Raw genomic sequence first — 27,941 nt, 5'->3', positions numbered from 1 at the left:
AGTCCCACGACACGATTCTTTTTCCAGAATTCTTCTACTGAAAAGGTTCAAAATGGCTTCCAGTCACATAACTAAGGTACAGCCCTCAAGTTGCGGAGGTTATGGAAGACAACCGGGACCATATGGAGGGATCGAGGGTATCGAATTTACCGCGCAATGTCCTCCAGATATTCAAAAAGGGACGAGAGTCATTGCGGTATGCGGGATACCTGAATCTATGGCCGCTCCAGATCGAGATGGATGGTTTTTCTCTGATTTCTTTTCATTCTATCAAATGCTTCGCTCGCGACGTAAGTAAGGGAACGAGGGTTTCCACTTCTGTCATTCCTTTAACAGATACAAAGTTATACTGACACTAGTGTAGCGGAGTTATCTAACCAGCTTTGGCTTTCGAGCTGTTCTCCTGCCGACCTCATCAACAAACACGGGCGATACCTACACGGACCCGCAAGTGGAGTTCCTGGTGATCGAAGGATTGTTATGGACGCAAAATTGCTCCCAGATAATGAGATGGAAGCTGGATTCCGAGTTTTGAAGCCAAAAGATCTTCTGGAGAGATTTCTTGCAACCCTTAAATCGGAAATTGGAGAAGCGGACAAGTTAGGTGTCCCAGTCCTTGTGTTAATATTTGGCCACGGAGAAGAGGATACTTCTGGTATCTCCATAGGTTGTGAGGAAAATGGCCACTACAAGTTGAACAAGTCGATGCTAGCATCAGTGCTGAACCCAAAGGTCCAGACAACTCTACTGTCAACCTCTTGCTATTCTGGGGGCTGGGTAATCCATCCCAATCTGTCCAACCATTTCGATACTAAACCGGCTCTCAATTTAACAATCATCACGGCAGCGGGAAATGAGAATGAGAGTCTTTCCTGGCCAGTGAGCCAAACCGCTGGGCGACAAGCAGGAGGCAGTGTGTTTGCGACATGCCTCCTTGAAGCAATTTATACGGCATCTGATAATGGAAAACTTTCCATGATCTCAGAAGAAGACTGTGGGGTCAACCTTTCTGATACTATGGCTGGTTTGACATCCAATATTATTACGGAATGTGAGAAACGGTTCGGTGACCTCTGGAAGGATCATGGCTTTTCTTTCGCGGAACAGGATGATCTTTGGGAGCAGGCTTGGGGCAAGAGAACAGGACTTCCCCTTTTAAACTACCGAGAGAGATGGGAAAGACTACCAGAAGCTTCCTTAACTAAGATTGTATACCCGCCTATGGGTCCTTATTCTGGCTCAATAATGTCTAGGTCCCCTCTCGCTCTACAGAGCATCGTTAGAGGAAGGCTGCCAGATATATGTCTTCAAATCCCGGCCGGGATAATGCAGGTGGCAATACTTTGTGCCATGCACGGTGTAATAGTCTACTGTCCGGCAAAATTCTAGACTTCCAAGAGCTATATGAGTTGAACGAGGCTCTAGACCATAGGCAAGGTCAGATAAGTTTAGCTGGGATTTACTGCCAGCTCCTGGGCATAGGTTTCCCTGAAAATCGAAGGACGTGGGACTTCAACGATGCCCATTGGGAACATGCCCACCTGATCGACGAAAGCAAGGGTTCAGTAGCATCGGCAAATATGTTGAAGCGATATAACACTATTAAAGGATGGGTAATCCGGCTGCGGCTTTTCAACAAGCCACTTCCCTACAAAGGACAAGGTTATTCTAAGCCTAAGAAATATCTTGCTTGTAGGTTAGCTGAAACCCCTATGTCGATGGACGTAATACGTGAGAAGCTGGAGGGCTTGTTACAATGTAAGTTACTCCTCTTATTGCACGTTCTCTTTAACGAATGCTTAGGTAAATTGAAAGAAGCAAGACGGCTCGCTCGCTCACCCCTTGGTCAGGAAATTCTTGATCAACCAGAGATCAAGACTTTACGAGGTCGGCTTTACGAATCCGTTGGGAGGTTAAAACATCGATTGAGATCCCTCTCACCAAGAAAGCGAACACGTATGACTGAAGATGATAGCTGAGAGTGTATGAGTGACAAATGGTAGGGAGGGTACAGTTACTTTGTATTGATAATGATAAATTAAACGATAGTTTTCTCCACGGCGATTCGGGTCAAAGCAGTGTTCTCTAACACAACATATTTCTTCTGGTTCCCGCAACGTCGCCACCCGCCAGACACCATGGGTTTGAGGTGTGAGGTTATGGAGGGATGGAGGTGGTGTTTTAAAGGGTTGTTACCGGGGATTTTGGGATGTAATAGGGTTTTAGTGGGCTAGGGAGAGTTGATGAGTTTGGTTTATTCAGTTAAACCACAGTACTACACTCACAACAGACCATCTCCTACAACATTGCCCATCTCCATCAAATCACCCCCACCCATCAAATCATCCTTACCCATCAAATCTCAAACCCCCATCCCCCCTCAAAACCCACCACGATCTCCTCCCCCAAAATCCCTGATCCCTCAATATATAAAGACCCCCGGCCCTTCAACATAACCATAAACACAGGTGCAATCACTGTGGAATGACCATCCGGTGGCCTCCGCATCTCATCTTCCAAGCAATAATACTCCTCCTTTTCCTATTCGCTAAGGAAATGCAAGCTCTTTAGTAGAAAGTTAGGAAGGCACAATATGACTGTTTCTAGGGAGATTTGTGGGTGAGGGGGTTAGTTGTCGCCGAAAGGATTTTCACTGCCGATTCCACTCCCTACACATCTAAACTAAATCTTTCAAAAAGATTTGGGATCAACTGTGTTGAATAACTAACGCTACCTATACATCAACTACCAGTATCAAATAATCCTCCCTTAATACAGCTATATTCCAAAACAAAGTCAGTCATCCCAGTGAGACAAGGATTCTCCGCGTGTTTTGATGTTGAATACAAAGTACCAGCCCTCAATAAGTTTTTATGTGGGATTGGGTATGGTTTGAAATTTCCGTAGGGGGCTATTGTCTTGGTGAAGATTTGTACAAAATAAAGGGTTTTAGAAGATGGGAGGATGGAGAAGTAGTGCTTTTGTGAACTGGTTGATGTGAGAGATGGAAGGCTTTTTTTAGCGGATAATGTAAAGATATATCTTACAGACACTATTACTAACACATTTTTAATCTCCTCATCTACGGGTATAACACCACATTCCTCCCACCTACATCTTTTCCCAGTCTCACAGCATAATCAGCCCAGCTCCACACCCTCCAACCCCTCCAACACCTCATCAGCCACGCCTCCCGGCTCCAGCACCCGTCTAATCATCTCCCTAACAAGTACCCTCTTCGCCCCTCCCCTCGGCGGCTGCCAAACCCCCTTCTCCCCTTTGATCTCCCTTTTCAACACGCGCTCCCCCACACTCCCCACTGCCGTCCCGCCCGTCGCAGTATTAACCTCGTTCGCGACGCCAGGCTGCGTAAGTCGACTCGGCGGGTCAATCGTTCTTACAGCCAACAACTTCAAACTCCTGCTTTCATCGTCGGTCGGACGTTCAGCTACTGACACAGCGAGGACGGATTCCGCGACTGCGAGTTCTTCTTTGGAAGGGTCGAAAATAATGTTGGATCCCACGGCCATGACGAGGAGAGTGATAGGTGGACGGGCGATGTCTGATTCGCGCGGGAAGAGGTAGACGGCCGCGTCCCAGTCGTCGTTGAAGAGGGGGTCTTCGTCTTGTTCTGATTTTAGGGCGGGGAGACGGGTGGAGAGGAGGGCGAGGTGGGTGGTTAGTGAGAGGAGTGGTAATGGGTATGATAGTGGCTGTGAAAGGAGTAGAATCTATGTCTATTAGCAAAAATCATGTCACGAAGACTCAGAGACTTACATCTAAATAAATCTTCCAGTGAAACCTCCGATTAATCCACAGCCTCTCGACAAAACTCCCATCCGCAAGCAACGCCTCACTCAACATCGCTCCCAAAAACACAGGCATCGAATCATCATCTCTAAACCCCGGAATCTCTACACTTATTTCCACCCACTCATTCCTGCCTTTCTTCCCCTCATCTTCGTCTTCCCGGAATGTAGGACGCGATTTCTCGACCTCTGCTTTGATTCCTACGATTGCTTCGGTGCCGTCTGCGAAACATATGCGCGCGCTACCGTTTGTTCCCGGGAGGATGTCACATTCTGCTATTAAGGGGCGGAATTGGGTTGAGGTGCGGCCGTCGGGACGGATTGGAGGGGTGTATGAGAGGGAGGTGTGGAGGTAGGATAGTTCGGCGGGGGAGAGGAGGATTTGTTGGAGGGCTGAGGGAGCCATGGGTTGAGTGAGCCCAAGCTGTGTCTTAGATTTCGATATTCAGGTAAGGTAGTAGTGTGAGAAGGTACAGTTGTGGTAAAGTGGAAAGTCGCAAAGATGCTTCATACAGCTCAACATCAGCATCCAAGCTCCCCTCATCACTCCCCAAATTTTCAGCGGGCCTTCCCGCCTTTAGCGCAAGGCTTAACGCCTAAAACGCCCCCTGCAATCGCCTCATCTCGCCCAGACGCCTTTCACCTGCCTCCTTCCTCGCTTGCTTCACTCCACTCTTATCCCTCATGCCTCCCCTTTTGATTCCTCCCCCAATCACAAGTCCCTTACCATCAGCAGGTACGAGTACCAAGATCTCGACCGCCCATTTTAGCCGTGGGAAATGTTTATTCCCGAACTGGCCTATCAGGGAGGTGGTTGCGATCTTGTGTTACTGGGGGTTGGATGGGGATGAGAGATAGCAATGGGTTTTGGGGAGGGGTGGTACGAAGATACGGGGAGTACATGAGGTAGGAGGGACCCTTGGTTTGTACCTAGGTAGGTTTGGGAAGGGACTTTAGCTTCGGATTCACCTTTGAGTTTCTGTGACACCAATTCTCTCTCTTCTCCATCTTCTTTTCTCTTCTACCTTCCTCTCTATCTATCGAGAAACACGTTTCTCTCTCACACCACCATCCAAAACTCTCACAATGGCCGAAATCTACCGCAACAAATTCGCTCTTCCCCCTCTTCCGCCCTCCGGCTCCTTCACAAACAAACACATCCTCATCACAGGCGGCACCTCAGGACTCGGACTGGCCTCTGCAGTCCACTTCATAAACCTCGGCGCCCCATCCGTAACAATAACCGGCCGTACACTCGCCAGCGCTTCAGCAGCAAAGCTTGAGATCGAAAAACAAACCGGTACTTCAAACATCGTCAAAATCCGCGAATTAGACCAATCAACCCTCTCTAGCAGCGCAGCATTCGCCGAAGCACTGGTCAAAGATGAGGAGAAACTGGACATCATAGTTTTGAACGCGGGCTGTTACATGACTAAATTCGAAGCAAGCACAGAGGGGTTTGAGATGGGAATTCAAGTAAACGTGCTTGGCACCACCTTACTCGCTCTCCTGCTCCTACCGTGGCTCAAGAAAGTCTCGAACGGAACAGGTCATTTGTGCGTTGTATCATCCGGTGTTCATCGCGAAGTCCCTCTTTCTACGCTGCCGCAAACAGACGTCTTAGGTTTCTATTCCAAGCCAGAGAATTTCCCGACGGGGAAGGTCGATATTTATTATATCAGTAAACTCTTACTACAGTACTGTGTGCGTGAGGTGGCGGCGTTGGCGGAGGGGAAGGTGGTTGTTAATCCGTTGTGTCCTGGTAAGTCCCCAAACATATATCAGTTTTCTTTGGGGCAAATCCATTACTGGAGGAGATGTTGACGAAACTAGGAATGGTAAAATCCAACCTTGCCCGCCACCACAAAACCAACGCAGCAATCGGTCTCGTTGCAGATATCTTCATGACCTTATGCTGCAAAACCGCCGAAGGAGGCGCGAGGACGGTGATTAAAGCCGCGTTGAGCGAGGAGAATGGGTTGTATGTTACGGATACGCAGAGTGATGAGGAGTATAGGAAGTGTGTCCCCTTACATATTTTTTCCCTTTCAATTACCGCCCCCTTGATGAATTTTTGGGTTACATGTGCTGACACTTTGCTTTTAGGATGGTAGCAGAAGTCATATTCAGTCCCGAAGGAGAGAAGATGCAAAAACAAGTCTGGAACGAAGTTCTTGCTATATTGTCGAAGGTTCGCCCGGAGGTCATGGAGGTTGCGAAGAGTGCTTGATGTTTGAGCGATATACCCGGTTCTTGTGTACAGATGCGTGCGTGATGTTGCGTTAATAGAAGACAAAATAATATTTGAAGGGTTCTGAAGTGTGTGCTGTTCTCGTGGTTGGTTGATTGATAAAACGTTGAACAGGGCGAGTGAATAGCAAAGTGATTGTTTCTGGTAGAGGTCAGAGGGGTAGGGAATTAAGGAGCACGGTTTGGGGTCTGTGGAATAAAAACTATTCCCTTGGTGGCAATTGATATAAACGCTACAGTTCGCGATTCGCGAACCGAGCTCTTTTCAAGTTACTGTTCAGATAATTAGAAGCATCCACCCCGAGAGAAATACATCAGCGAGTGCCATAATTTCTCTTTTCGCCTAAAACTTCTAATATCTATATTACTTTTCACAAGAATTCTGTAAATTCAACACGAGATCCAAATCTCACAAGTCCGGACAACCAAGACTTATGCTATAACGCAGAAATACAATTGTACTTGGGTGATTTATGTAGATTTTCCTTTGTTGTTAGAAGCTCATTGTGGATTAAGCCTGCGCTGAGAACTGGGTTATCTACTGGTGAGGTATTGTGTTTGTAGGATATGCATCGTTTGTTTTCTAGTTTTGCAGTTCTTTTCGTCTGGCTAGCGAGAAAAACGAATATAGCACTCCCTCATAGGATCCGCACATCCTAGGTGTACCTTTCCACGAATGCCGTGTAAACAGTGATTTTTGCTTTGCAGTAGAGAGTTGGTATGGGAGAAGTGTTGTATTTGGCTAAGCGGAGATGATTTCTATATTTTACCTGACAAAGGAAATCTGAAAATACCAACGGGTCTGAGTGAGAGTACGTCCTCGGGGCTCGAAACATGTTTTAGAGGCCTGAGTGGAGGGGTATATCTTGAAGCTAGGAGGGATGTCTAGGAACCCGATTTCTGTTCTTTCCCAATTTTTATAGTCGTCTATCTTTTTTCCTAACTAGGGAATTCCAACACTTCCTCAACAAATCTTCACTCTCCTTCCTACTCTCCAATTCGATAGATCAACACACTCAAATTAATCCCAATTTGGACTTTAATGGCGGAGGGTGAAGAGACTTCCCACTACCCAAATTTCACAACCATCCCCTCTGCCACCTCAACCCCCACCGCACTCACTAGCTCCGCGATAATCCCCTTGATACTGCTCGGATCCGCGATATCACTTTCCTCCCAGTTCAACAGGTCCGAGCATTCGAAGAGCTGGTTTCGGTTTTGAAGTTTTATGGCTGAGAGGTTGGCGGACTGGAGTTCGGCGAGGGTGAGGAGGCCTGGGATGGGAGTTGGACGGAGGAAGATTGGGAGGGATGAGATGGCGGGGGAGGGGAGAGGGGATGGGAGGAGGGGGGAGAGCTTGTGGGTAATGAGGAAGAGGAGGGGGTGGTGGTCGGTGTTGGGTTGGATTGAGGTTGGGAATGGGAATGGGCGGATAAGCTGAAGTATTTTGAGGTGTCGAGATGAGATTTTAGGGTGTCGTCGAGGAGATTCCATGTGTATGATTCGGGGTCGAGGAGGTATTGAGGGGTGTAATCGGCTTTGTATTTCATTTTTGCGCAGCTATGTCGGTATTAGCAATTTTCCATCCACGACTTGGGTGACACTAGACATCTATAGGTAGATCTGTTGTACAACATTGCTGAAACATAACAGATTCGTGCTTCCAAAGCGTATGCAGCCAACCGACTTACCTATGAATGTAAAATCCCGCGTACCACCACGGATACCCCTCCTCCTTCGCCAGCGCGATTTCTCTGATCGCAGCCAGCTTTCCAAAGCCATGGCGGTGTACCTCTTCATGGTACATGAAATAAACCGCGCTCACACATTGTGGTAGCAGATCCAGTACGCCCACGGCAACCAGCTTTCCATCGATTCTATAACACTGATGATATGAACCCAACTTCCGTTCTCGGCCATCAAATGTCGCTGTACTTGCCGGGATGGGCGATGTGCAAAGGAAGTTTTTGAACGAGGTTTTGTTGATCTTGTGAGGTGGTTCGTGGTGGACGACGCGTTGGTAGTTTGCGAATAGCTTGAACTTTTCGTCCGTGTAGTCGTTTGGTTCCAATGTCACCTCGAGGGAATGAGCAGGATCCGGAGGGGATTTCAGAAGCTTCTTCTCGCTCTCGTGAACCCGTTCCACCACGTCAAAATCGGTATTACGTTTCTTGGCTTGCTCGCGTGACAGTGGGTACAGCTTTGCGGCATCTTTGATATAAGAGTCTCCGAGGATAAACTTATTGAACCGGTTTACCGTTTGTCGTTGGTCTCTAGTTGGGCGACAGGCCTCCGAGTCTAGTCGGATGGTGTAGTGTGGACAGCATGATGCTCTTTGGTCGGGTTTGTAGATGAGCTTCCCAGATCTTCTCCACCCGCGATCGAGAAGACGTTGGTATGTCACTGCGCTTAACGAAGTCGTTTGTGCATAATATGAAAAACCTGCGGAGCCAAAAAGTAAATAAAGATGAAATAGGTAAGATCAGTATTGAAAGAGAGATTTTATAGTCATGCTTATGACCGAGAAGTAATTCTGTTGAGAATTTTGACAAATCGTGAGATTTCCTTAGGAAGAAGTATGAAAAAATTACGTTTTCGAGACTGACTTTCCGTTTTACTGCCACAATAACCACAACTGTTATTCTGATATCCTGTAGGCACAGGTCAGCCATTATATCTATTCAGTCACAACAATGAGTCAATGCCACGGCGTAAGTATAATGCTAGCGTGTTGGTTATAAGAATAGAGTACTAGTGCGGGGTCACCAAGGTGGTTTACCAAAATGGTAACTCAGAACGTCACAGAGCAACTCCAGAGTGACCAGAATCGAAAATGAGAGTGGGATGAAGCATTGAGATCGGCTCGCATATGCAGAGGATCAGAAAGCTTTTGTATCCTCTCCTGAAATCGAGTGCCACGACATTCATGTCAATAGCTTCGACAAAAGGTTTAAATTAACGTCGTCGAACAATTCCAACACGGGGCTAATCGATTGGCATATGGATCAAGGTGGTGCAGAGAAGGGGAAAGGGGAATCTTACCAACCGGAGTCAGTATCGAAGACTCAGAGCCAGGGGTCGACATGTCGGAGCAATGAAGGAGGGGTTGCGGTTTGCTTGGTGGAAGTGGAGTGGACTGTGGAATTGGTGATGCGAGAGGTTTGCCCAAAATGCCAAGGCTTACACCACAGCTGGACGAATTAACGGATCCGTGGGAGGAGCAATAGTTGCAGTCTAGCAGAATCTCACGATGCTCGATCTGATCAAGAGTAGTGTAGTGTACCGGTGTACAAGTGCGAGGCTAGGCGTGAGGTCCCTCCAGCCTAGGCCCGTTGCGGGCGGATTCGTGATGGATATCTGTAATAATTACAGCAGATTTGTTGTAGTAGATATAGTTGACAGGACGATCCAAGGCCTTACGCCCCGTTGATATGTTGAGATAATGAGCTATTGTATTGTTGTATGTGCAAGGTGCGGACGTAGGAGAGACTCCGAGAGGAGGGGAGAAGGTCAAGTGAAGCGAGGAGCCCAGACGATTGGCAAACGGTGAAGGCCGGAACTACCACGCAACAAGAAGAGACGGCTGATGTTCGAAAGACCAAAGCTAGTATGAAGATGACAATCACCTGAGCTTCATGGATGTCGAAGACTTTATTCTCCACCATGTGCCGGTATTATATGGGAACTGCCCAGGAGTGTGGGAGTGGGATGTTTTGCTATCAAAATAGCTAGTAGCGTTTGCATGGAGAAAGTCTGGGGCCACGGTTGGCTGGAGCACAACTTCATGGGATATCAACTCTTCTGGGCTAACTGCGGCAATCATTTATTCCCAAGTCAACGAGTCATAATCCGGATGACTGGGCGTGTAACGAGATAATTGGCAACCCACGGTTGTACGTATCTCATCCATCCAGGCGTGGCAGTCCAGTAGTAAGAGCCAGTATCAAAAAGTGGTCGAGGGAGGATGGCAGGAAAAAGCAACACCCCCACCACATTGTGATGACCTGCACACTGCAATGCAATGCAGCTCCTCGTACTCCGTTCTCTGGTGTTTCCTAGGAGAGCTTCAAGGTAACTTTCACCCTGGCACGCGCTTCGTCTCCGATTCCAGAGAAAATCTTCCACAAGGCTCTGCTTTCGGACCTGCTCCTGGCACTTCAACAGCCCTCGAGTAGTCAAAACGGGGTGCCAGCGTGGGCGGCGTGGCTCTTCGCAGACAGCCACTCAAGCCGTCCATGGCCACTCCCACACTTGCCCCAGTTCCGTTTACAAAGAAGACCAATTCAATCAAACCATTGGCGTAGCGACCACCCTTTAAGGGCATGGTCAGGTCTTCAGACGTCAGAACGCAAAAAGTACATCTACTTCGCATGTTCCATTGCCGGCCCTCACCTCACGAGAAAGGCTGAAGAAGAGAAGAAGAGCACGAGACAACCGACGCCCAACCGTCCGACTAATCAACACCATCTTTCAAGGTTTTTGTTGGTCGAAGGCTACCTAGGTACGTCTACCTAGATTCTAGCCCTGCCGGAATTGCCTCGAATTATTCTCGGCTCGCGCTCGCGTCCACAGCAGCTTCAGCAACAAAACCCTCTTCACTTCCACGCGGCTGCCCCAACTTGGCCATCCTCAAAATAATTCAAAGTCACCAGTTTGATCACATCTCAACTGGACCGATTTCATAGTTAGCGAATGCGCCGGCTCCAGATTCGTAACGCCAATTCAGAAAGCCTTCGCAGAATTCACCGTCCGAACCACGTTCTCACCCCACCAAATGACGGAGCTTTGAACCTCTCCCCCGACCCAGCTAAACATATTTTTGCGAGTCGACCCTCCAACAAAGAACTTCTTTCGACAAACACTTTCATTGTGCGACACCCAAACCTCGCGCAAGACGCACCAGCGCTGGTGCAGCACTGCGGCATCATGACCAACCGTCCTATGGAGTCGCGAGTCGGAAGAGCCAAACAACGTAAGTACAAACCCATTGAACTTTCGCACGGTACCTGGCCCAGAAGGGACACACCCCTCAAGACCCTCAACTAACAGATGTCTCAACACAGGCTACAGTGATGACGGAGAAAGACTTGTCGCCGGTGTCGTTCCTTTAAATTCCGCCAAAACACATGTCCTTTTAATTCAATCTACTCGACGATCCGGATGGGTCATGCCAAAAGGCGGCTGGGAGACGGACGAAAGTTGCATGGATGCTGCACAACGTGAGGCTTGGGAAGAGGCCGGAATCTCATGCAAGATCGACTACGATTTGGGCACCATTGAGGAAACCAGAACCCCAAAACAAATGTCGAAAGATGCTCCCAAGGCTCTCTACCAATTCTTCGAAGTCACTGTCACCACGGAACACGAGGAATGGCCGGAAAAACATAAGCGCAATCGGCAATGGGCTACGTTTAAAGAAGCAGAGTCGGCTTTGAACGGTCGTCCGGAGTTAATAGAAGCCTTGAAGCGCTCTACTATCTCCAGGTAGCCACGTGGGCCCGGTGTTCTGAAAACCCATCACATCTCGAGCGATCATTATCTCCAATCAAAGATCAGATGTTTCCAGGTCGCCATTTGAATGGGAGTCAGGATCCCGGGTTCACCACATAAGAGTTGAATACGCGGTGAACATAATGGCCAGTATTCTAGGGGAGAATTGCTGGTTTCTTTCGGTACAAAAAAAGGTGTCCATTTGGGGAGGCTGCATTGGGCTTGACTCTTGAGCTGGTTTCTTCTCGCATCCATTGTTGTTTCTTCAACTTGCACTAGAGACAAAATCAAGTCGGATCTACCCGCCATTGCTTTCTCATGAATATGGCATTATTGAAAAGACACTTTTAGAGCAGGCTCACAAGAAAGGTTCCCGCTTAGCTGCATGTTTTCCAGACGCGATAAAAATGACCATATGCGGCCAAAAAAGAGATCTGAAGTTTCTCAGTCAGCTTTTACTTTTTGCATATGGAGGTTGGTGTTATTGGTGTTTTTGGGTCATGGCGAGATATAGAATTTTATTGATGGATAAGAAAGAGAGGAATCCTGTTGATTCTTTTGAGAGTTTATTTTTTATGATAAAATGAACATGGGGGTGGTTAGAGTTGAATTCTTTCCCAACGTCTTCTTCACCATCACAAGGGTTTTGTGAATATTAATGGGAACCAATATTAATATGTATAAAAAAGGTCGTTTGTAATATAACTATAGAAAATTCACATAAATAAATATTTGATACAAAATACATCTGTACGTGATTTTATTTTCATTCTCTCCTTCGTCTACACGTGCAACCTGAACCTCTCCACATCATCTCCACTTTTTCGCCATCGTCACCTTCTCATCGCGTCCCACCACTCACACCAAACCGCGAGGACAATAATGGATTGGCGCAACCAACGACCTTTCGAATAGCGACCACCCCGACGATACGGAAGCAGAAGGAGGTGCAATGGAGCATCTCACGCTTAATGATGAGGTTGCGGCGATGGGAGGCGGACCGCAGCAGCAGCAGCAGTTGCCGCCGCAGATGTTCACGACTGCTGCGCAGTTGTTGGATTTGACTGATAGTAAGTGTGCTCTGAATCGGGGTGGAGAAGAGGGGGGAAATTGGGGGATTGGAAGGGCTAGAGGATGGGAGAGAATTGAGGGTTGTAGAGGTTGAGGATGTATGCTAATACGATGCATCTCAGAAAAACTTATGGTTGCGCTCCGCGACGGCAGGAAATTAATCGGTGTGCTTCGAAGCTGGGATCAATTCGGTATTTCCCCCCATTTCCCTTTCCCTTCCCCTTCCTCCCACTAAACATCCCCAGCAAACCTCGTCCTCCAATCCACCATCGAACGCATATTCATCCCTCCCACCCCCTCCACCCCAGGTTACTACGCCGACTTCCCCCGCGGCATCTTCCTCGTGCGCGGCGAGAACGTGTTGTTGCTCGGCGAGATTGACCTCGATAAAGATGACGATGTGCCCGAGGGGTATGAGAGGGGTGAGCCTGGGATGGTGCAGAGGTTGGATAAGGAACGGAAGGGGAGGGAGGCCAGGAGGGAACGCGTTGTTAAGAAGAGACTGGCGGAGGAGGGGTTTGAGGGGGAGGGGTTGGGTGAGGCGCTTTTGTGAGAGGGGAGGGGAAAACGGGGGGAAGGGAGACTTTTACGTTGCAGAATATTGTGAAATGCAAATGTATTAGTGGGAGGGTGGGGAAGCACTTGCCATTGATGGTAGTAGCATGGGGTTTTTATGCTAGTGGAATTTGATGCGTTTTCCTTTGCGTATTTGAAGTGTGCAGTTTGCATGTGTGAGTTGGTTGGCGTGAGTGAGATGTTGACTTCTGGTCCTGTGAGAGGGCATAAAACCGTTATGTTTTATGTTCCGCGACATGTGGATGGAGTGTTGGCATCGTACATATCTCTTGGAAATCTGGAAATGGTCGCTAAAGTAACCGGAAATCTCAAAAGAATTATGATTCGTGCTTCCCGGACTCAACCCCTTTTGTAGAATCTTAGCACTCATACCCTAGAATCTTTGAAAAGACTAGTTCTTATATCTAGAAGGTTCCTAATATTCTACTCCAGAGATAGATACAGAATGGAAGGCATCCGGGTGGAGTCTGTTTGCCTGTAGCTATTACAGGGCAAGGTTTTTGTAAGTGAGATATAATCTTGGTATAGCTAAATTCTGTGATTGTAGTTCTATACTAGGAAGTGTTTCTGAAAATGTAACAACTGTTGTGAGTATTGAGAGGGAGGGAATCGGTGGTGGGTTTAGAATCGGTGACGAACTCCTCGTTTATCAACCCTCAAGAGATTTACACAATTAGAGCTAATGTAAATCTCTCAAAAATTTTGATTAGCCGGACACAGTTTCAAGTTTTCCAATATATTCAAGCTCTAGGGTTACTGTACCTTGCGCAAGACATAGAACGGGATCCAATAGTTCGGATATCTCGCGTTCGAGGTATTTATATAGGGCGTAAGATTATATATACTTTATTATTCTATTACTTATTAAACTCTCTACGTCGCCTCTCTTTAGTAAGATAATTTTATAATTTAAAGAAATCTATCTAAAAATATTATCTTTTCAAGCTTTTAATATAGAGATTTACCTTCTTTAATAAAATAGAAATTTATATCTATTAATAAAATATTAAAAATAGTTATAGACGTTAAGTTTTAAGTAAGACTAAGAATAGAAATAGTAGAATGTTACTAAAGATTATTTTTAAGTAAGTAAGTAAGAAAAGGTAATTTACACTTAGAGCTAATACTTCTGTATTTAACAGCTTATAGTAATTTTATCTATTATAGAAACGAACTCTAAACTAATAGGGGTATAAAGATTCGATAGTAAGTTAAGTTTCGGTAGTAACTTAATAATTTATACTTTTTGAATTTTTAAGTATCTCTCTAACTTTACAGAACGTCCTTCGAGAAAATCTATAAATCGAGATAATCCTCTATGTAAGCAAATGTAATACTCGGTCTTAGAACTCGACATTCGAGTAGTAAAATGATAATATTAGACTCTTTTAGATGACATGTGTATAGAAACTTGTAGGAGTATATATAAAGTTTTGTGCGGAATTTTCGTGTTACTATACTTAGGCGGAAATAGTTTTTCTTGTATGTGAAGGGTTATTACGTAAATACATTCGGGACTGTCAGTACTATTTTAGTTACTGGAAATGTGGGCAATCGCCCTTGGCGCCTGTGAAACAAATCCAGATTGGATTTAAATCCTCGACTGAGAATCCAAAAGTTGTAGAAAGAAGGAATACAGACTATCGAATTTCGAGTAATAATTAGCTCGTAGTTTTCGTTCTCCTTTCAGGACGGCGGGAATTGCGGCACGACCGTCGATCATTCATTTTACAGGCGTGGCACATATACAAAACACCCGATTTAAATAAGAAAGCACTGTTTTGGTCCTCGCTAATGATGTCTTGCGCAAATATCTATAAGCTAGAGCGCCTAGGAGCACGGGGTCTCATTAGTAGGTAGAGGGGATGACAAAACTAAGAGAATATTCTTTAAAGAATCTAACATCCGCAACTAGGTAAGGTAATGCCATCTCTTCTTAGTAATTAGAGAATTAATAAATCACTACTTAGGCATGCCTGGATAGTGTAACTCAAGACCCTAAAGATCGTGAAAGATCTCGTAGTAAATATAACTTGGACGGAAGTTGAACAAAAAAGAGATTTGCTATTAATACTTACAGTTCTCTACTATAAATAGAATCACACCGGAGATTCAAGACTACATTACTGTATTTTCACTTTTTCAACTTCACCGTAAAGTGTGTCTTTTAATCTGTTCATTGAAATTCATCAGGAAGAAAGAATTGGTGGCAAATTTGGAATCAGCGACGAACTTCTACGACAATTGGCGCAATTTCCAGCCTCCTTGTTTCTTTCAACTGAGTGCGGCTTTTTACCTTTGAAAACACCTGAAATAAAAGCTTTAAATATTTGAGGTCCTGAAGGTTCTCGTTTTCTGGCAGAGAAGAGGTAGACTGTAACCCAATGATTGTTGTTTTCTGTTTGTGGTAAGATGAAGGAGGGGTGGGCTTTTATAGTTTTAATAGATCGTTTTGAGTGGAGGATGGGAAGACTAATTTGGATTTTTGGTTTGGACGATTTGTAATTTCCGTGTTTGTAGAGTGTCAAAAATGACGGTGATAGTGGAAAGAAACGCGAAATGTCTCGTTACATCTAGTCGTTGAAAAACAGCTTTGCTATTTAATTGTCTCCTTCTACCTAATGAGTATATGATTTAAACGGGTACCTTTATTCCTGGCTGAGACCCTTCGAAAATTCCCACAATTACCTAGCAGACTTTGTAGCTTTTCGTTTGGTATTTTTTTTTTCTTTAAAATGACTTTAAGCACACAAAGTGGAGAATAGTGGGGCGCATGAGATATATACCTAGCCCTAGTGTTAATTGCAAGAATCAAATAGCGAGCCGATAAATACATTGAGCTTAGGAAGATGTTCGGCCCTGCTACTGATTGTGGGGAGAACGAAGAGGCTTCTAGTATCTCCTGAATACTGATTTATAAAGTTCTAGATTAAACTTTTTCCTGCTTTAAATCCCATGCTTCAAAGCGAATAGGGCAGTCAAAAACGGTAGTGCTATGATTTTCGGTGACAAACATCTCGTTTAACGAAATCATATTCTCTAACTAGTTTCTCAAAAAAGGTAGTGCTACTAATGTACGAGTCAGAAATGATCGGTATCATAAAATGCCACAAGACCGTCCTAAGGTAGTCTCCGATCACAAACGCTCATTTTGAGGGGAAACCCGCAGAAACGGCCATGGAATATGGCCGTTTCAAAGTTCATGATTTGTAGAAGTGGTAGCTTGATGGAAGGTATTTAAATACTTGATGTACCTAAATATAGTGTGAATGATCAAAGAAATTTTCACTATTTACAACATAACAATGATTCAAAAACAAGTCCATAAGAGTATAAAAAGTTTCGTTTATGGCTATGGGATATAGCAGTTCCACATCAACAATTGAGAGTTCGATTGGCCTGTGTTCACTTACAAGGAGGATACTTGGGAATGAAAAGTGGCCGAGATTGGTTGGTGGACTTAGGTGATTCGGATATCTGAAGAATTGAAGGTTAATGAGATACGATCTCGGATGTCAAGACCCATCAGAAAATAGGAAGTGGAAATCGGTAGCAGATTACCTTTCGGCAGCAACTACACTTTCCTGTTTAGGAATAAGTTCAACTACATAATCACAAAGAAAAGTGTTATATACAATTTCTCAATTCTAAGTAATTATGAGTCTTCACAAAGTCTATCACAACTGCACTAAAAGAATTTCCTTCCATTGCGCCGAAAAAATATCCAGTCCTGCGGCCGTTTAGACTCGTGGACAGAGCGAGCACAATAAACACAACTAAACCAAGGTTCGGCTATTTCACATACCCCTTTAGTAAAATGAGCCCATCTTTATTGATATAGATTTTCAAGCAGATGTTAATCGGTTCATGTAGTGTTAACACTTCGATACAACTGACGAGAAAACCCGCGCAAAGTGTCAGACCACACGTAAAAAATTCCGCCTTTTCAATCTAACATTACAAGCACTTGACTTAATAAATAGCACTCTAGAACCCAGCAGACTGATAATAGGTACATCCTAACTTCCCAAGCCTGAAGTGATTGATGAGCTCCTGTTGGAGGAAGACCTGGAACTGCAAACATGGATGAGCTCTTGTTTGAGGGAGTCCTGGAACTGCAAACATAACTGTGAATCTATGAATTTCATTTGCTAAGACTGTAATCGAGAAAACCATGTGATTTTATTCACTCTATAATATTACAGCTCTGAGTGTGGAAGTGAAAACAAGCGGGGGCATCGGTGAAGATTTCGGTTTCGGCAGTAAATACTCCTGGACTTCCTTTCGTAGTGGACCCATGATTCAAACTATCAAGTTTTGACCCAAGGTTTGTACTCGAGGAGTAGAATGTTAATATACTGCTAGCAATGATCCGACAAGCAAGATTTGCATGACATACTGGTATCCTTCGTGTGTATACTTCAAAGCCACCAATCGCCTATGTTCGAATAGCTACTAGCTCGACTTATTTATCACGTTCAGGTAGGTAGAACTGTACACAACTATGCAAGCCTCCCAACTTTTAATGTTAGCTGGAAGCGAGGAGCTAGCTTGACTATACAAATTATTGTAAGGAAAGTTCCTGGCTGTCTAGGATTTCATTATGGCTTTCGCTTGAATTTCTAATGTACAATGCTTCCAATGTGATGTAAACCGCCCTTTAATACGATTGCCCATCGTAGAATATACAGTCAACATACGAGTATACACATCACCTCCTACCAGATCCCGAGCCACTTCCTCAACGGTTTCTTCTCTACAACCGGTTCAGCTGTGTAAGCCTTCTCAAGAACAATCGTCCCGTCAGGAAGCATCAACTTGCCACCACCCAAATTCAAAATCTTCTTCTCGTCCTCAGTCTGCGCCTTTCCATCAACAGCGACCTCCGCCACCTTAGGCTTCTCATCTGGAACCCTAAGTCCACCACCCATCTCCTCGCCCGCAGCTCTCGCAGTCCAGCCACCAAACCCTTCATCCTTATCTAATCCATGCGCCTTTCTATACGCATCTCTCTTTGTTACATCTTCGACTTTGGCTTTGCGACGTTCCATTGTTTGGATGGTGTTGTAGTCACCTGTTAGGCGGATTACTTCGCCGAATGTGCGGGTGGATTGGATGGGGTGGAAGAAGACATCTGATAAGCCAGGGAGGAGATCCGCGTATGGAGAGGAGCGCTTGAGGTTGTTGAAGTATACTGTTGTTGCTAGAGTGAACAGTGTGCCCTGAAATTACGTTAGTGCATGGTTCCAGATAATTGGATTGAAATGTATGCGAAAAGGCAGAAGCCGCCCTCCTCAAATAAACGGTGGTGATAAAGAGGTCTTACCAAAGTAATCGTCAAATGTATACTCTTATTATTGATAAACCAATGCATAAACGTCCCCTCCGCAGGCATCATATTTGGGTATTTCCTTGTCTTCCTCGCCGCTTCCTCCTCTTCACTCAGTTTTGGTCCAGGATATCTAGGCGCTTCCTTCACTCTTCTCTGTCCATGAGATGGCGGTCGGAAATGGGTAGGCTTTTCAAGCACCAATGGCTTTCCTGCTGCTGAAGATGGCTTACCTGCTGCTGCAGGTGGGCTTGAAGCTTTTTTGGGCACCTTTTTAGAGGCGGATGATGCTTTGTTTGAGGCATTGCGAACGCTTGAAGCTCGTAGCCAGATCGCACCTTGTCGTGGGAGGAGGAATCGTGGGATTAGAGCCGCGGAGGAAGCCATTGTTGCGGGTTGGGTTTGGTATGGCTTCAATTGTGATCATTTGATGTTTTCATGAAGCTTTGTCCAAGCTGCGGTCGCGATGTCGGTAAATCCCGGCTTGTCGGCGGATTGAAGTCATTTGCAACTTTATTTTAGTCTACAGTTACCTTTGCCCCTTGCAGATGTCAAATCCCATGGTAATAAAAAGTATTCAAGAACATCATAATGTAGCGTAACTATCTCAAGATGAATTCAATGATTAGACTTGGTATAATATTCTTATTCATCTGCTTTACATCCGATGTTCTGCCATACAATCACTTCTCAATCCCATAACCTTGGAAGAGTGAATTTGTGCCATCCGAGATTCCCCGTTCAGCCTCAGCCAATTACAAGGCAAGGATTAGTAGGCCGTGTCATGTCAGGGTTCTTCTTCCGTAAACAAAAGCTTCCATCGAACTTTTTTTCTCTCCTTCCTCCGTACCATCACACTACCCTTCAGACCAACTTACTCTCTACGACTTCACGACCGTTTAATACCTCTCACGTCCTTATATTATTTTAATTATCCAAAATGCCTTTCAAAGATGGTACGTTCACTTCCCTTGCTGTTTGCCTGCTTTTTCTGGACATGGTCACGTCACCGAGATTGTTGGATGCCATTGAACAACAGCATCGTGGATTTTGGTTCTGGAACCTGGCATACCGGCACTTTGAAGGGAGGCGACAACGATGAAAGTGGTCGAATTGCTTGGTTGTTTTCCGAGAAGTTGTTGATGGACTTTGGTCGCCACCAGAGACGATTAGCTGGCAACTTCGGAACCCAACAACAGCACATCCACATCAACTATCCTCCTCAGAATTTGTCCGCAGCAGCTTCTATCATCAAACCCCTCGATCCTCAAAATTCAGAACGTCGGCACCGTCGTACGACATCGCCGCTCTCATGCGCCGAGCTGTCCTTGATGCCTCAAAACGCCTCCGACTATCTTAAAACATATGCTGATCAAGATTGCAATTACAGGAGATACCAAGAAGGGTGCCAACCTCTTCAAGACACGTTGCGCTCAGTGCCACACCCTAGGAGAGGGTGAGGGAAACAAGATCGGCCCAAACCTCCACGGATTGTTCGGACGTCACACTGGTCAGGTTGAGGGATTCTCATACACCGATGCCAACAAGGCTAAGGGTATTGAGTGGAATACCGGTACCCTTGTGAGTATTCCGCAGTTCTGCAGGCACAATGGTTCTAATCAGAAATCAATAGTTCGAGTACCTTGAGAACCCAAAGAAATACATTCCAGGAACCAAGATGGCATTCGGTGGACTCAAGAAGGAGAAGGACCGTAACGATTTGATCACGTACGTTATGCTGCCTCCTCATCCGCAATTAGGGTACCACTAACATATTATCAGCTTCCTCCGCGAAGAGACCAAATAGACGACTGGTGGGGCGCAACAAGTGTATTCATAGATTCAGACGTAAACGAAGAGAAACTTCGCTTCCGGTTATATTGTACTGTATGTTAAGATAGAAGGCGTGTACAGTGGACAATTATCGTCACTGGGCACCGGTTGGATGTGCTCCGAGGGAGACGACATTTAATACCAGAACTCCTCTTTTCGAGTCTTGCGACTTATATCAATATCATCGAATTGTGAGATACAAATATACTCTTTGAGAACAATTATCCCAATTAGCTTTTCGCGACTGAGAGTCGATTGACATTACAAGTGTATTTTCTTAGCCGCAAAATTCGGGTTTCGCGGACTTAGAGCCTTCTAGCAAGTAGCGAACATCAGGTTCAAGTGGCGAACAGTCGACAGTTTATGCCACGTTGCTCCTATTTTAGAAATGTCGTGGTCATTGACTCAAAGATCCTCCATTGTTCGACTTGTTGCTTCACCTCAGGCGTTCACTCTTAAGACTCAAGCGAGCCTTTAGAATACGAATACGAATTTCACCTAAAATTTCAACCTTACTTATCTAGGCGGCCACCAATAATTATCATCCGCTTGTTATTCACGCACTTCATTCATCTACTCTGTGTTATAAAACGATTGAAATGGGTATCATGAGTTCGTGTTGTGAATGTGTCCGGGATGGTGTGGTATATCAGACTTTATGAGGGGAAAGTGCAGCCATATTCGAGTGCTGGAGTCAAGTCGTAGAACCGAGAGTTACTGCTCAGTGCTACATCTTTCGATTATAGGTTGAGGAGTACGGTGAGATGCTCCGTAGAGTGTTTCTCTTCTTGGAGTGCTTGAGAAAAGGTTCGTGGGTTAATTTGTGACAGGACCTTTCTACACTTTCTTGAATCATATCACTGAGACATTAAACGTAAAGATTCAGAATCACTTATGTTATCATGGTCATCTCACTAGAGACTCAGGTATTTCAAATTCATTCATCATATGCCTCAAAATTTCCTACCCAACTTTTCTTTTCTTCTGAACTTATGCCATACTCGGATCATTTCACCGGGCCACCATCAATATGAACAACTACCCCAACTTCCCTCCCTGGACTCCCTGGGATGACACTCAACCAGGCATCGGCGGTCCAGGAATGGGCGGTCCCTTCTCTGGTTCTTCACTCGGTGGACACAGCGGCTTGGGTCCGTACGGCGGAGGCCGTTTTGCTAGTGACTACGACGATTTCCCTCCTGGTGGTTATATAGCTCCTCCCGGCGGCTATCTTGTGAAAGGGCTGGGTAGGAGAATGAGACAAGGGAGGGAGAGAATGGAAAGAGTTATGGCTGTGAGAGCTGGAGATGGGTTTTGGGGTGGTAGGGAGGAGTGGGAGAGGGGTGGGTGGAGGAGGAGTGGGTTTTTCAGGGGATATTATGGGGGGAGGTGAGGGGGGAGATGGGTTGGGGATTGGGGAGAGATGTGAGAGGGCGGAGGGGTGAGACGTTGATTTGAGAATTGTTCTCTGTTGTGGATGGTTTTGTGATACAAGCGAAGATATACAATATCGAGCCCTCACCCCCTCTCTAACCCCAAACCTTGCTCCTTCCATTCCTCAATCCTCTTCTCAAACCCAACACTACGCATCTCATACCTCGTGGTATGACACCGTGAAGACTTTGCTCCAAGAAGTGTTCTCCATCTCGGGTGACTTATCGTTAGAAGCGAAGTTATATAGTACACTATCCAACCTTCACCCCCTCCCCTCTCCCAAATTCTTCTCCTTCCACTCCGCAATCCTCTTCTCAAACCCATCACTATGGCTCTCATACCTCACCACCCCATCCCTCGGAATCTCATAATACCCTCCGACCTTCCCCGTCCCCACAAAAATATGTCTTCCCACCGGCGGCAACTCGCCTTTCACATTCTCAAACGTGCCAACCGTCAGATATATAATCTCAGGCTCACATTTGTACTGCATGCTAATTTGACTCCCACATTCAGCGCAGTGTTGCCGGTCTGCGATCTCGCTATAGGAGGTTTGGCGCATGCTTGATGTGCCGGTGGTGAAGGTTACAGATTCGGTGGGGAATTCGCCGGAGGTTTGGAAGGGACCGCCTGAGAGACGACGACAGCAAAGACAATAACAGTTGCTGAGGTCTCTGGGGAGGGATGTGGAGGTGTATTTTACGCGGCCGCATTGGCAGGTCCCTGTGACGAGGATTTCGGCGGACATGTTTGGAGAGATGAGTGATACTTTTGTGAATGGGCTTAGATATTTGGCTTAGAGAGTGTTATTTAAGATATACGTGTTATATAAATGCTGTTAGTTTATATGAGTCAATCTTTTGCAGTAAGCAAAGCATCTAGATCTTCAGACGTCACACTTAATAGAACCTTAAGGTGGGATGTATTACCAAAAAGCAGTCGCTTAGGAGGGCGAAATCAATCGGAGCCCTCGGCGCCGAACACCCAACGCGATACCTCGCGTCTCCCCACCCAAACCACAACTTGATCTAACAGCACAACCCCAAACACCCTCAACATGCCACCCGCAGAATCCTCAAAAGACATTCAGCAAGTCCGTCAAATCATCGATGTCTTCCATGAGATCTCTACTTTATTGGTACGCTAAAACCCTATGCCGCGTGATGGATGGAAGAGAACTGATGGTGGGATAGAATGCGAATCTGGATAGACATACGCTGTCGATATGTATCTCGCTGATTGAGAATGGGGTTAATCCGGAGGCGCTTGCTGTATGTATGACCAATGGGGAGGTAGGGGAATTGGCTGATGCGGGGATAGACTGTTATTAAGGAGTTGAAGAGGGATGGGGAGGAGACTATGCGACAGGTTGAGCAGAATGAGGGATGATGATACAAAGGCTTGATGGGATAAGAATGGCATCCGTGTCTGGTGGTTGAGGTCTAGTCCTGGGAACGCGCGCATTTTTGAAGTCGAGATAGCGGTTTGGGGGAGCATCGAGTTGCGACAGGATAATTATCACTCGACCTATCTACGGAGAGATACGGCTATGGATGGATGTTGGCGTTATGGAGTAGGGATACCCAAAACAAATCACGCATGATGAATGCTAGTTGGAGTCATAAAAGTTACAACGACTTGACGAAGATAATTTGTCCAGGTTATATTCGAGTATTGTGATAGGTATATTACGACAGCACCAGAAGCCATTGAACGCCCAAATCGCAAAAGAACTTCTTATATCCAGTTATCACGCTTTCATAGTTTCCACAAACAGATCCCTCATTTCCTTCAAACACGTCCGCAATTCCCTCGTCTCATTCAGCCTGTCGACCACTCTTTCAATATGTTCCTTTTCCAGTTTCGGCTTGCAATACACAATCTCATAATCCCTCTTTGCCATATCCAGCTCGAAAAACGCTTCTCTAGTCCAGTCACGGTCGTCGATATGCGTATATGTGAATTTCAGCCTGTCAGCTTGTCCAGCTCCCTCAATAGTCAAGCACAAAGTCGACTCGTAGAAATCCAGTTCCGGTATATTGAACTTGGTTTGCGCTTCGATGTACTGCGCATGCGCTTTCTGGGCGGCAAGACGAGCGTCAATCTGCCTTTGCGTGTCCTTGATCTTCTGCTTCAAATCCTCCTTGGTGCTGAGATGTGAATCTCTTTGCGCGCTCAATGTCGCAATCATGGTTTGGATCTCGTGTGTCTCGGCAGCTTCTTTCGCAAGTGTTTGTTGATGGCTATCGGTCTTTGAACTCATAATCTCAATGTCCTTCTTCTTCATCCGTTGGTCCTCTATTCATTGGTTAGATATAGCACTCCAAAATAGCTTGAAATTGCATACCTTTCAACTCAGCAACGTTCATTCGGAACTGATTGCGCTCTTCCAACACGCGCTTTCTCCCCTGCTCAATGAAAGTATCGAACTTCATTGTAAACTTCGCCATGCGATCGCGCAGCTCATCGAATCCAAAATTGATGCTGGGAAGTGTATCGGCCATTGATGGCGCATCGGCTGAGTTGAGAGGAGGGCGCATTGCGCTGGTTGATAGAGACGGTTCGAATACTGTAGACATGATTGCGACGGACAAAATAATAGCAAAAATAGGTTGTAAGGTTTCTTGCGATAATTTGACCTGGATGTGTCTGAATTGTATGGACGCGTGATCGCCATCAGTGTTGACATCCACTCGAGGCTGTTGCCGAGGGAACGTGCCACTAGGCGCGATTAGATAAGGAAGTGAATTCGTTTCGCAAATTTTGAAGACCTCAACGAAAGCATATCACGACGTTTACAAAACACACAAGGGAAAATCTCAGTCTCGTTGAGTAACTTCTATAGCTTATATTGGTTAAATCGCAATGAGTTGGATAAGACAATTCCCGGCACGCCAACGACCAAAACCAAATGACTGACCGCAAGCCTACCGACCTTTCTTATGGTCATCCGGGACAAGCAACATATGATGTAGAAGAAAAACAATGGATATTTTCTAGATCTCCTGAACACCGTAAGCTCATGTCATGGTCTTTTGAAGTCACCGCTCACATTCATTAGAGCAAGAATTTCGGCAAATCTCCCCATATAAAGAGTGTTTCCCAGCATCAATTCAAAATCTGCCCCAGACTACTCAGTTGCCGTCAGTTGAAAGCAAATTTCAACTGAAGAAAATCCTGAAAGCAAACCCAGATTTCGTTCTTGCTAAGGACATTTTATCCACGCTCGTGAAATTTGAGAAATTGGGACTTTCAAACCCGCCAGATAGATCTGGGAACATCTTAGCCACAGGTTACGCAGACTCCCCCTCCAAGAATTCCAGATTCATTGCATTACCATGTGGCGAGGCAGGCCACATTTTGAAGCTTGTCAGACTTCGAAAGCAGGCGCTAGCATGGGGCAGTAGATCAGGTCCAAGCATTTCTTTGGACAGTACCCATGGTTCTGATGAGGCATTTTGGATGGGTACCGGAGGGGTTATTCGTCAAATTGCTGTCTGTGATGATAGCATCGAAGCTAGTCCATGGCTAGCTGTCAGGCAGGATACGTTAATAACTGTTTTCTATCCGACTTTCGGCAAACCCTACTCCGTTCGAAAAGGCGTCCCAGCTGGAACGTTTCCTCTATCTCGATTGAACGCAAATCCGGTAGCAAGCATGGCAACTGTGAGGCATGATTCAGAGATCTACATTGACATTTCCTTTAACCCATGGTATAATCGTCAGTTCATTTTGATCGACACACTCGGCCGTTGGTCTGTATGGAACATTGAGGGCAACCCCAAATCCTCCCGATTATCCGTGCAACTTGTTGCAGACAAAACTGGTAGTATCCATCATGACTCTGAGCTTGACGCTATATCAAGCGTACCGGCTCGTGAAAGCACTGATGGGTGGTACAAAGCTTTTTGGATATCTGATCTGAGTACGATTGCAAACATCGATAGAAGCCAGATCGTCATCATCGATCTCAAAGGACAGCCGAAACATCTTCGAAGCATCAAGTTGAAGTCAGAGCGGATATTAGACACCAAGAAAAATCCAGCCGATCATAATCAACTATTTGTGTTGACTTCTTCTCGAATAATTTTGGTACATGTTACACCCGCAGGAGACGGCGAGGGCGAAGAGCCAGGGGCGAGGATCATTCTCTCTCAGCGGCACTTCAGAGATTCGCTTGATCGAACGTTGCGACTTTGCATTGTACAAGCTGATTTAGGTGGGTGCCTCCAAAGTAGCTTCAAATGCTCTTCTAACTTCCAGTAGTATCAATTGCAGTGTTTTCTAGCCAAACCCAATTGATAAATGTATACGGCTTTCTGCCGTCAAACGACTCGACAGAACCAACATGCTGGCAAAGTTCATTTTTGTTGTCAACCGAGTCTAGCAATAAGGGAGTTTCGCAAGAGCTTATCAGTGCTCTGCTTCTCAAGCAGGTTGAGTTCGAAGATAGCGCAGATACTCCTCCACAGATTTCTGAAGGTTCCTTGGTCTTCATTCAAGCTTGGGGGCTTTCGCATGATTTAGCACTTGGCTCTGCTGTGCTTGTCGCTCATCAGGATCTGCCTCAGATGCTGAAAGTAGCAGCATTCTGGAAGAGAGCCCCGACCTTCAGAGTCAGGAAACAAAACCGAGGTCTTCTCTCCGAAAAGTACATCCAAGACGACTTCATACTCCTCGATGCTGAAGATGATCAGGATGTCGAGAATCAACGACCCGGCTATCCTGTCCAGAACCAGCATTTGGAAGCGCTGAAAATGAGGCAAAATGACTTGCGTAGGCGAGTAAACTGGACAAAGATCTTCAAAATTATATTTCCAAATACGAGTCCGAAAAGCTTGCCGGATTCATCGAGTCCATCTACAACAATGGACGAGATAATCACCCATTTAGATAACTACATCAACCAGGCCAAGGCATCCGACGGATTTCCCTTGACGACGATGTAAGGACTCGATTTACACCATTTCAAGCAACCTACTAATCAATATTATTCTAGATATGAGTTATTAAATCACAGTACTTTCTCGGAGGAGCTGGATGGTGCCAGTACCGCTTTACATGGATATATTCAATCTCTCCAAAATGACGCCATGAACCAACATGAATTCACGCTCACCACATTGGCTCTTACTACACCCTCTTTGATGAGCTTTCCAGCAGCTCCCAGTGCACAAGCACTGCTCTTCGACTTTCTGAACATCTACGATCAATTGGTCACTCTTTGGATCGCTGACTTACCCAGCCAAGTCTCTGTGCCTTCGCGTTTGCAAAAGCATAAGATGGTCCGCCAAATAGCAATCGATTTAGGATTGAGCTCAGTGGGGGTTTCGTATCTCAAATCTGATGGTGGAGAAGAAGATGTGGAAAATTCGACTGAGGTGATCAGTCGAAGGAAGGCACAAGGTGCTGATGATGACTCGGGTTTCTTCTCACCTGAAATGACCCCCGTGCCATCTCAACATTCACTTTATGGCGGAAGAACCACCACACGAACACCATCGGTCTATTCTCATGCAACCAATGCATCGTCTGAAACATCAGAAGATCCAGCCATCTCTCGGTTAAGGAAATATGCCGTGACGATCGCAAGTGGGCCTGATCCTGGTAGATCAAAGATACTCTCACAATGGACTGTAGGAGGTGATCCGTCTGCGTTCTCCTGGGAAGATTTTAACAGAGCATCCGTAGCCACAGAAAGTGCGGATGAGAACAGTCGGAAGAAACGCCGTGAAGATCTCCGCCGTCAAAAATTGACAGAGAAATATCTTAGTCGTCAGTCTTCAAGAGCGACGACAGTGGAGCCTCAACCTTTGGCCATACGAACAACAGATTCCCAGCCTGGTTCTCGTTATAATTTCAGTTCGCAGCCAGAGAGTAGCAACCTGCCAATGACGCAGCCAGATAGAGGAGCGTTTGGTAGTCGGGCAGCCCAGAAAGGGAAAAAGAAGAAACGGGCCGCTGGGTTTTAGAGGTGGGAAAGAATGTTTTGTTGTTGGAAGTTTGTGGGAAGTATGTGGAATATATGGGCACAGGAATCCTCAGACGAAGAGTGGGAATGACAGTGAAGTTTACGGTTTTCGATCACTTCGCAAACTCTACGATACGTCGGATTTTTGTTTAGACTCAAAGTCTACACTGCATGCTCA

At 45.8% G+C, this 27,941-nt stretch overlaps 14 protein-coding genes across 14 annotated transcripts; 8 read left to right on the top strand and 6 right to left on the bottom strand.

Moving 5' to 3' along the window:
• Window positions 1–52: 52 nt before the first annotated feature.
• Window positions 53–1,979, top strand: GLAREA_03239 (uncharacterized protein; the record flags this gene model as incomplete). Its single annotated transcript, XM_008088323.1, has 4 exons — window positions 53–290; window positions 365–1,209; window positions 1,284–1,758; window positions 1,804–1,979. 4 exons carry the CDS (start codon window positions 53–55, stop codon window positions 1,977–1,979), a joined length of 1,734 nt encoding a protein of 577 aa, XP_008086514.1.
• A 1,161-nt stretch (window positions 1,980–3,140) lies between these two features.
• Window positions 3,141–4,215, bottom strand: GLAREA_03238 (Ribosomal protein S5 2-like protein; the record flags this gene model as incomplete). Its single annotated transcript, XM_008088322.1, has 2 exons — window positions 3,141–3,731; window positions 3,778–4,215. 2 exons carry the CDS (start codon window positions 4,213–4,215, stop codon window positions 3,141–3,143), a joined length of 1,029 nt encoding a protein of 342 aa, XP_008086513.1.
• A 680-nt stretch (window positions 4,216–4,895) lies between these two features.
• GLAREA_03237 (NAD(P)-binding Rossmann-fold containing protein) lies at window positions 4,896–6,039 on the top strand (the record flags this gene model as incomplete). The annotated part of the gene is made up of 3 exons (XM_008088321.1): window positions 4,896–5,571; window positions 5,643–5,790; window positions 5,916–6,039. The coding sequence occupies 3 exons, from the start codon at window positions 4,896–4,898 to the stop codon at window positions 6,037–6,039; spliced, it is 948 nt and encodes a 315-aa protein (XP_008086512.1).
• Window positions 6,040–7,285: 1,246 nt separating this feature from the next.
• GLAREA_03236 (Acyl-CoA N-acyltransferases (Nat)) lies at window positions 7,286–9,144 on the bottom strand (the record flags this gene model as incomplete). The annotated part of the gene is made up of 3 exons (XM_008088320.1): window positions 7,286–7,619; window positions 7,751–8,357; window positions 9,102–9,144. 3 exons carry the CDS (start codon window positions 9,142–9,144, stop codon window positions 7,286–7,288), a joined length of 984 nt encoding a protein of 327 aa, XP_008086511.1.
• Window positions 9,145–10,137: 993 nt separating this feature from the next.
• Window positions 10,138–10,383, bottom strand: GLAREA_03235 (uncharacterized protein; the record flags this gene model as incomplete). The annotated part of the gene is made up of 1 exon (XM_008088319.1): window positions 10,138–10,383. One exon carries the CDS (start codon window positions 10,381–10,383, stop codon window positions 10,138–10,140), a length of 246 nt encoding a protein of 81 aa, XP_008086510.1.
• A 368-nt stretch (window positions 10,384–10,751) lies between these two features.
• GLAREA_03234 (Nudix) lies at window positions 10,752–11,547 on the top strand (the record flags this gene model as incomplete). The annotated part of the gene is made up of 2 exons (XM_008088318.1): window positions 10,752–11,031; window positions 11,123–11,547. 2 exons carry the CDS (start codon window positions 10,752–10,754, stop codon window positions 11,545–11,547), a joined length of 705 nt encoding a protein of 234 aa, XP_008086509.1.
• A 954-nt stretch (window positions 11,548–12,501) lies between these two features.
• Window positions 12,502–13,173, top strand: GLAREA_03233 (Sm-like ribonucleoprotein; the record flags this gene model as incomplete). Its single annotated transcript, XM_008088317.1, has 3 exons — window positions 12,502–12,619; window positions 12,743–12,811; window positions 12,866–13,173. 3 exons carry the CDS (start codon window positions 12,502–12,504, stop codon window positions 13,171–13,173), a joined length of 495 nt encoding a protein of 164 aa, XP_008086508.1.
• A 4,741-nt stretch (window positions 13,174–17,914) lies between these two features.
• GLAREA_03232 (uncharacterized protein) lies at window positions 17,915–18,912 on the bottom strand (the record flags this gene model as incomplete). The annotated part of the gene is made up of 2 exons (XM_008088316.1): window positions 17,915–18,418; window positions 18,523–18,912. 2 exons carry the CDS (start codon window positions 18,910–18,912, stop codon window positions 17,915–17,917), a joined length of 894 nt encoding a protein of 297 aa, XP_008086507.1.
• A 566-nt stretch (window positions 18,913–19,478) lies between these two features.
• Window positions 19,479–20,332, top strand: GLAREA_03231 (Cytochrome c; the record flags this gene model as incomplete). Its single annotated transcript, XM_008088315.1, has 4 exons — window positions 19,479–19,818; window positions 19,916–20,106; window positions 20,159–20,253; window positions 20,308–20,332. 4 exons carry the CDS (start codon window positions 19,479–19,481, stop codon window positions 20,330–20,332), a joined length of 651 nt encoding a protein of 216 aa, XP_008086506.1.
• Window positions 20,333–21,388: 1,056 nt separating this feature from the next.
• Window positions 21,389–21,751, top strand: GLAREA_03230 (uncharacterized protein; the record flags this gene model as incomplete). Its single annotated transcript, XM_008088314.1, has 1 exon — window positions 21,389–21,751. The coding sequence occupies one exon, from the start codon at window positions 21,389–21,391 to the stop codon at window positions 21,749–21,751; it is 363 nt and encodes a 120-aa protein (XP_008086505.1).
• A 303-nt stretch (window positions 21,752–22,054) lies between these two features.
• GLAREA_03229 (Mss4-like protein) lies at window positions 22,055–22,540 on the bottom strand (the record flags this gene model as incomplete). Its single annotated transcript, XM_008088313.1, has 1 exon — window positions 22,055–22,540. One exon carries the CDS (start codon window positions 22,538–22,540, stop codon window positions 22,055–22,057), a length of 486 nt encoding a protein of 161 aa, XP_008086504.1.
• A 309-nt stretch (window positions 22,541–22,849) lies between these two features.
• Window positions 22,850–23,181, top strand: GLAREA_03228 (uncharacterized protein; the record flags this gene model as incomplete). Its single annotated transcript, XM_008088312.1, has 3 exons — window positions 22,850–22,930; window positions 22,986–23,063; window positions 23,113–23,181. 3 exons carry the CDS (start codon window positions 22,850–22,852, stop codon window positions 23,179–23,181), a joined length of 228 nt encoding a protein of 75 aa, XP_008086503.1.
• A 361-nt stretch (window positions 23,182–23,542) lies between these two features.
• GLAREA_03227 (uncharacterized protein) lies at window positions 23,543–24,371 on the bottom strand (the record flags this gene model as incomplete). Its single annotated transcript, XM_008088311.1, has 2 exons — window positions 23,543–24,090; window positions 24,140–24,371. The coding sequence occupies 2 exons, from the start codon at window positions 24,369–24,371 to the stop codon at window positions 23,543–23,545; spliced, it is 780 nt and encodes a 259-aa protein (XP_008086502.1).
• A 332-nt stretch (window positions 24,372–24,703) lies between these two features.
• On the top strand, window positions 24,704–27,764 carry GLAREA_03226 (uncharacterized protein; the record flags this gene model as incomplete). The annotated part of the gene is made up of 4 exons (XM_008088310.1): window positions 24,704–24,806; window positions 24,854–26,011; window positions 26,059–26,737; window positions 26,792–27,764. 4 exons carry the CDS (start codon window positions 24,704–24,706, stop codon window positions 27,762–27,764), a joined length of 2,913 nt encoding a protein of 970 aa, XP_008086501.1.
• Window positions 27,765–27,941: the final 177 nt, after the last annotated feature.

The sequence above is a fragment of the Glarea lozoyensis genome (genome assembly GCF_000409485.1).
Source record: "Glarea lozoyensis ATCC 20868 chromosome Unknown GLAREA6, whole genome shotgun sequence".
Taxonomy (NCBI): Eukaryota; Fungi; Ascomycota; class Leotiomycetes; order Helotiales; family Helotiaceae; genus Glarea; species Glarea lozoyensis.
The sequence above is the reverse complement of the archived record's forward strand: the minus strand, read 5'-3'. Positions and strand labels throughout refer to the sequence as shown.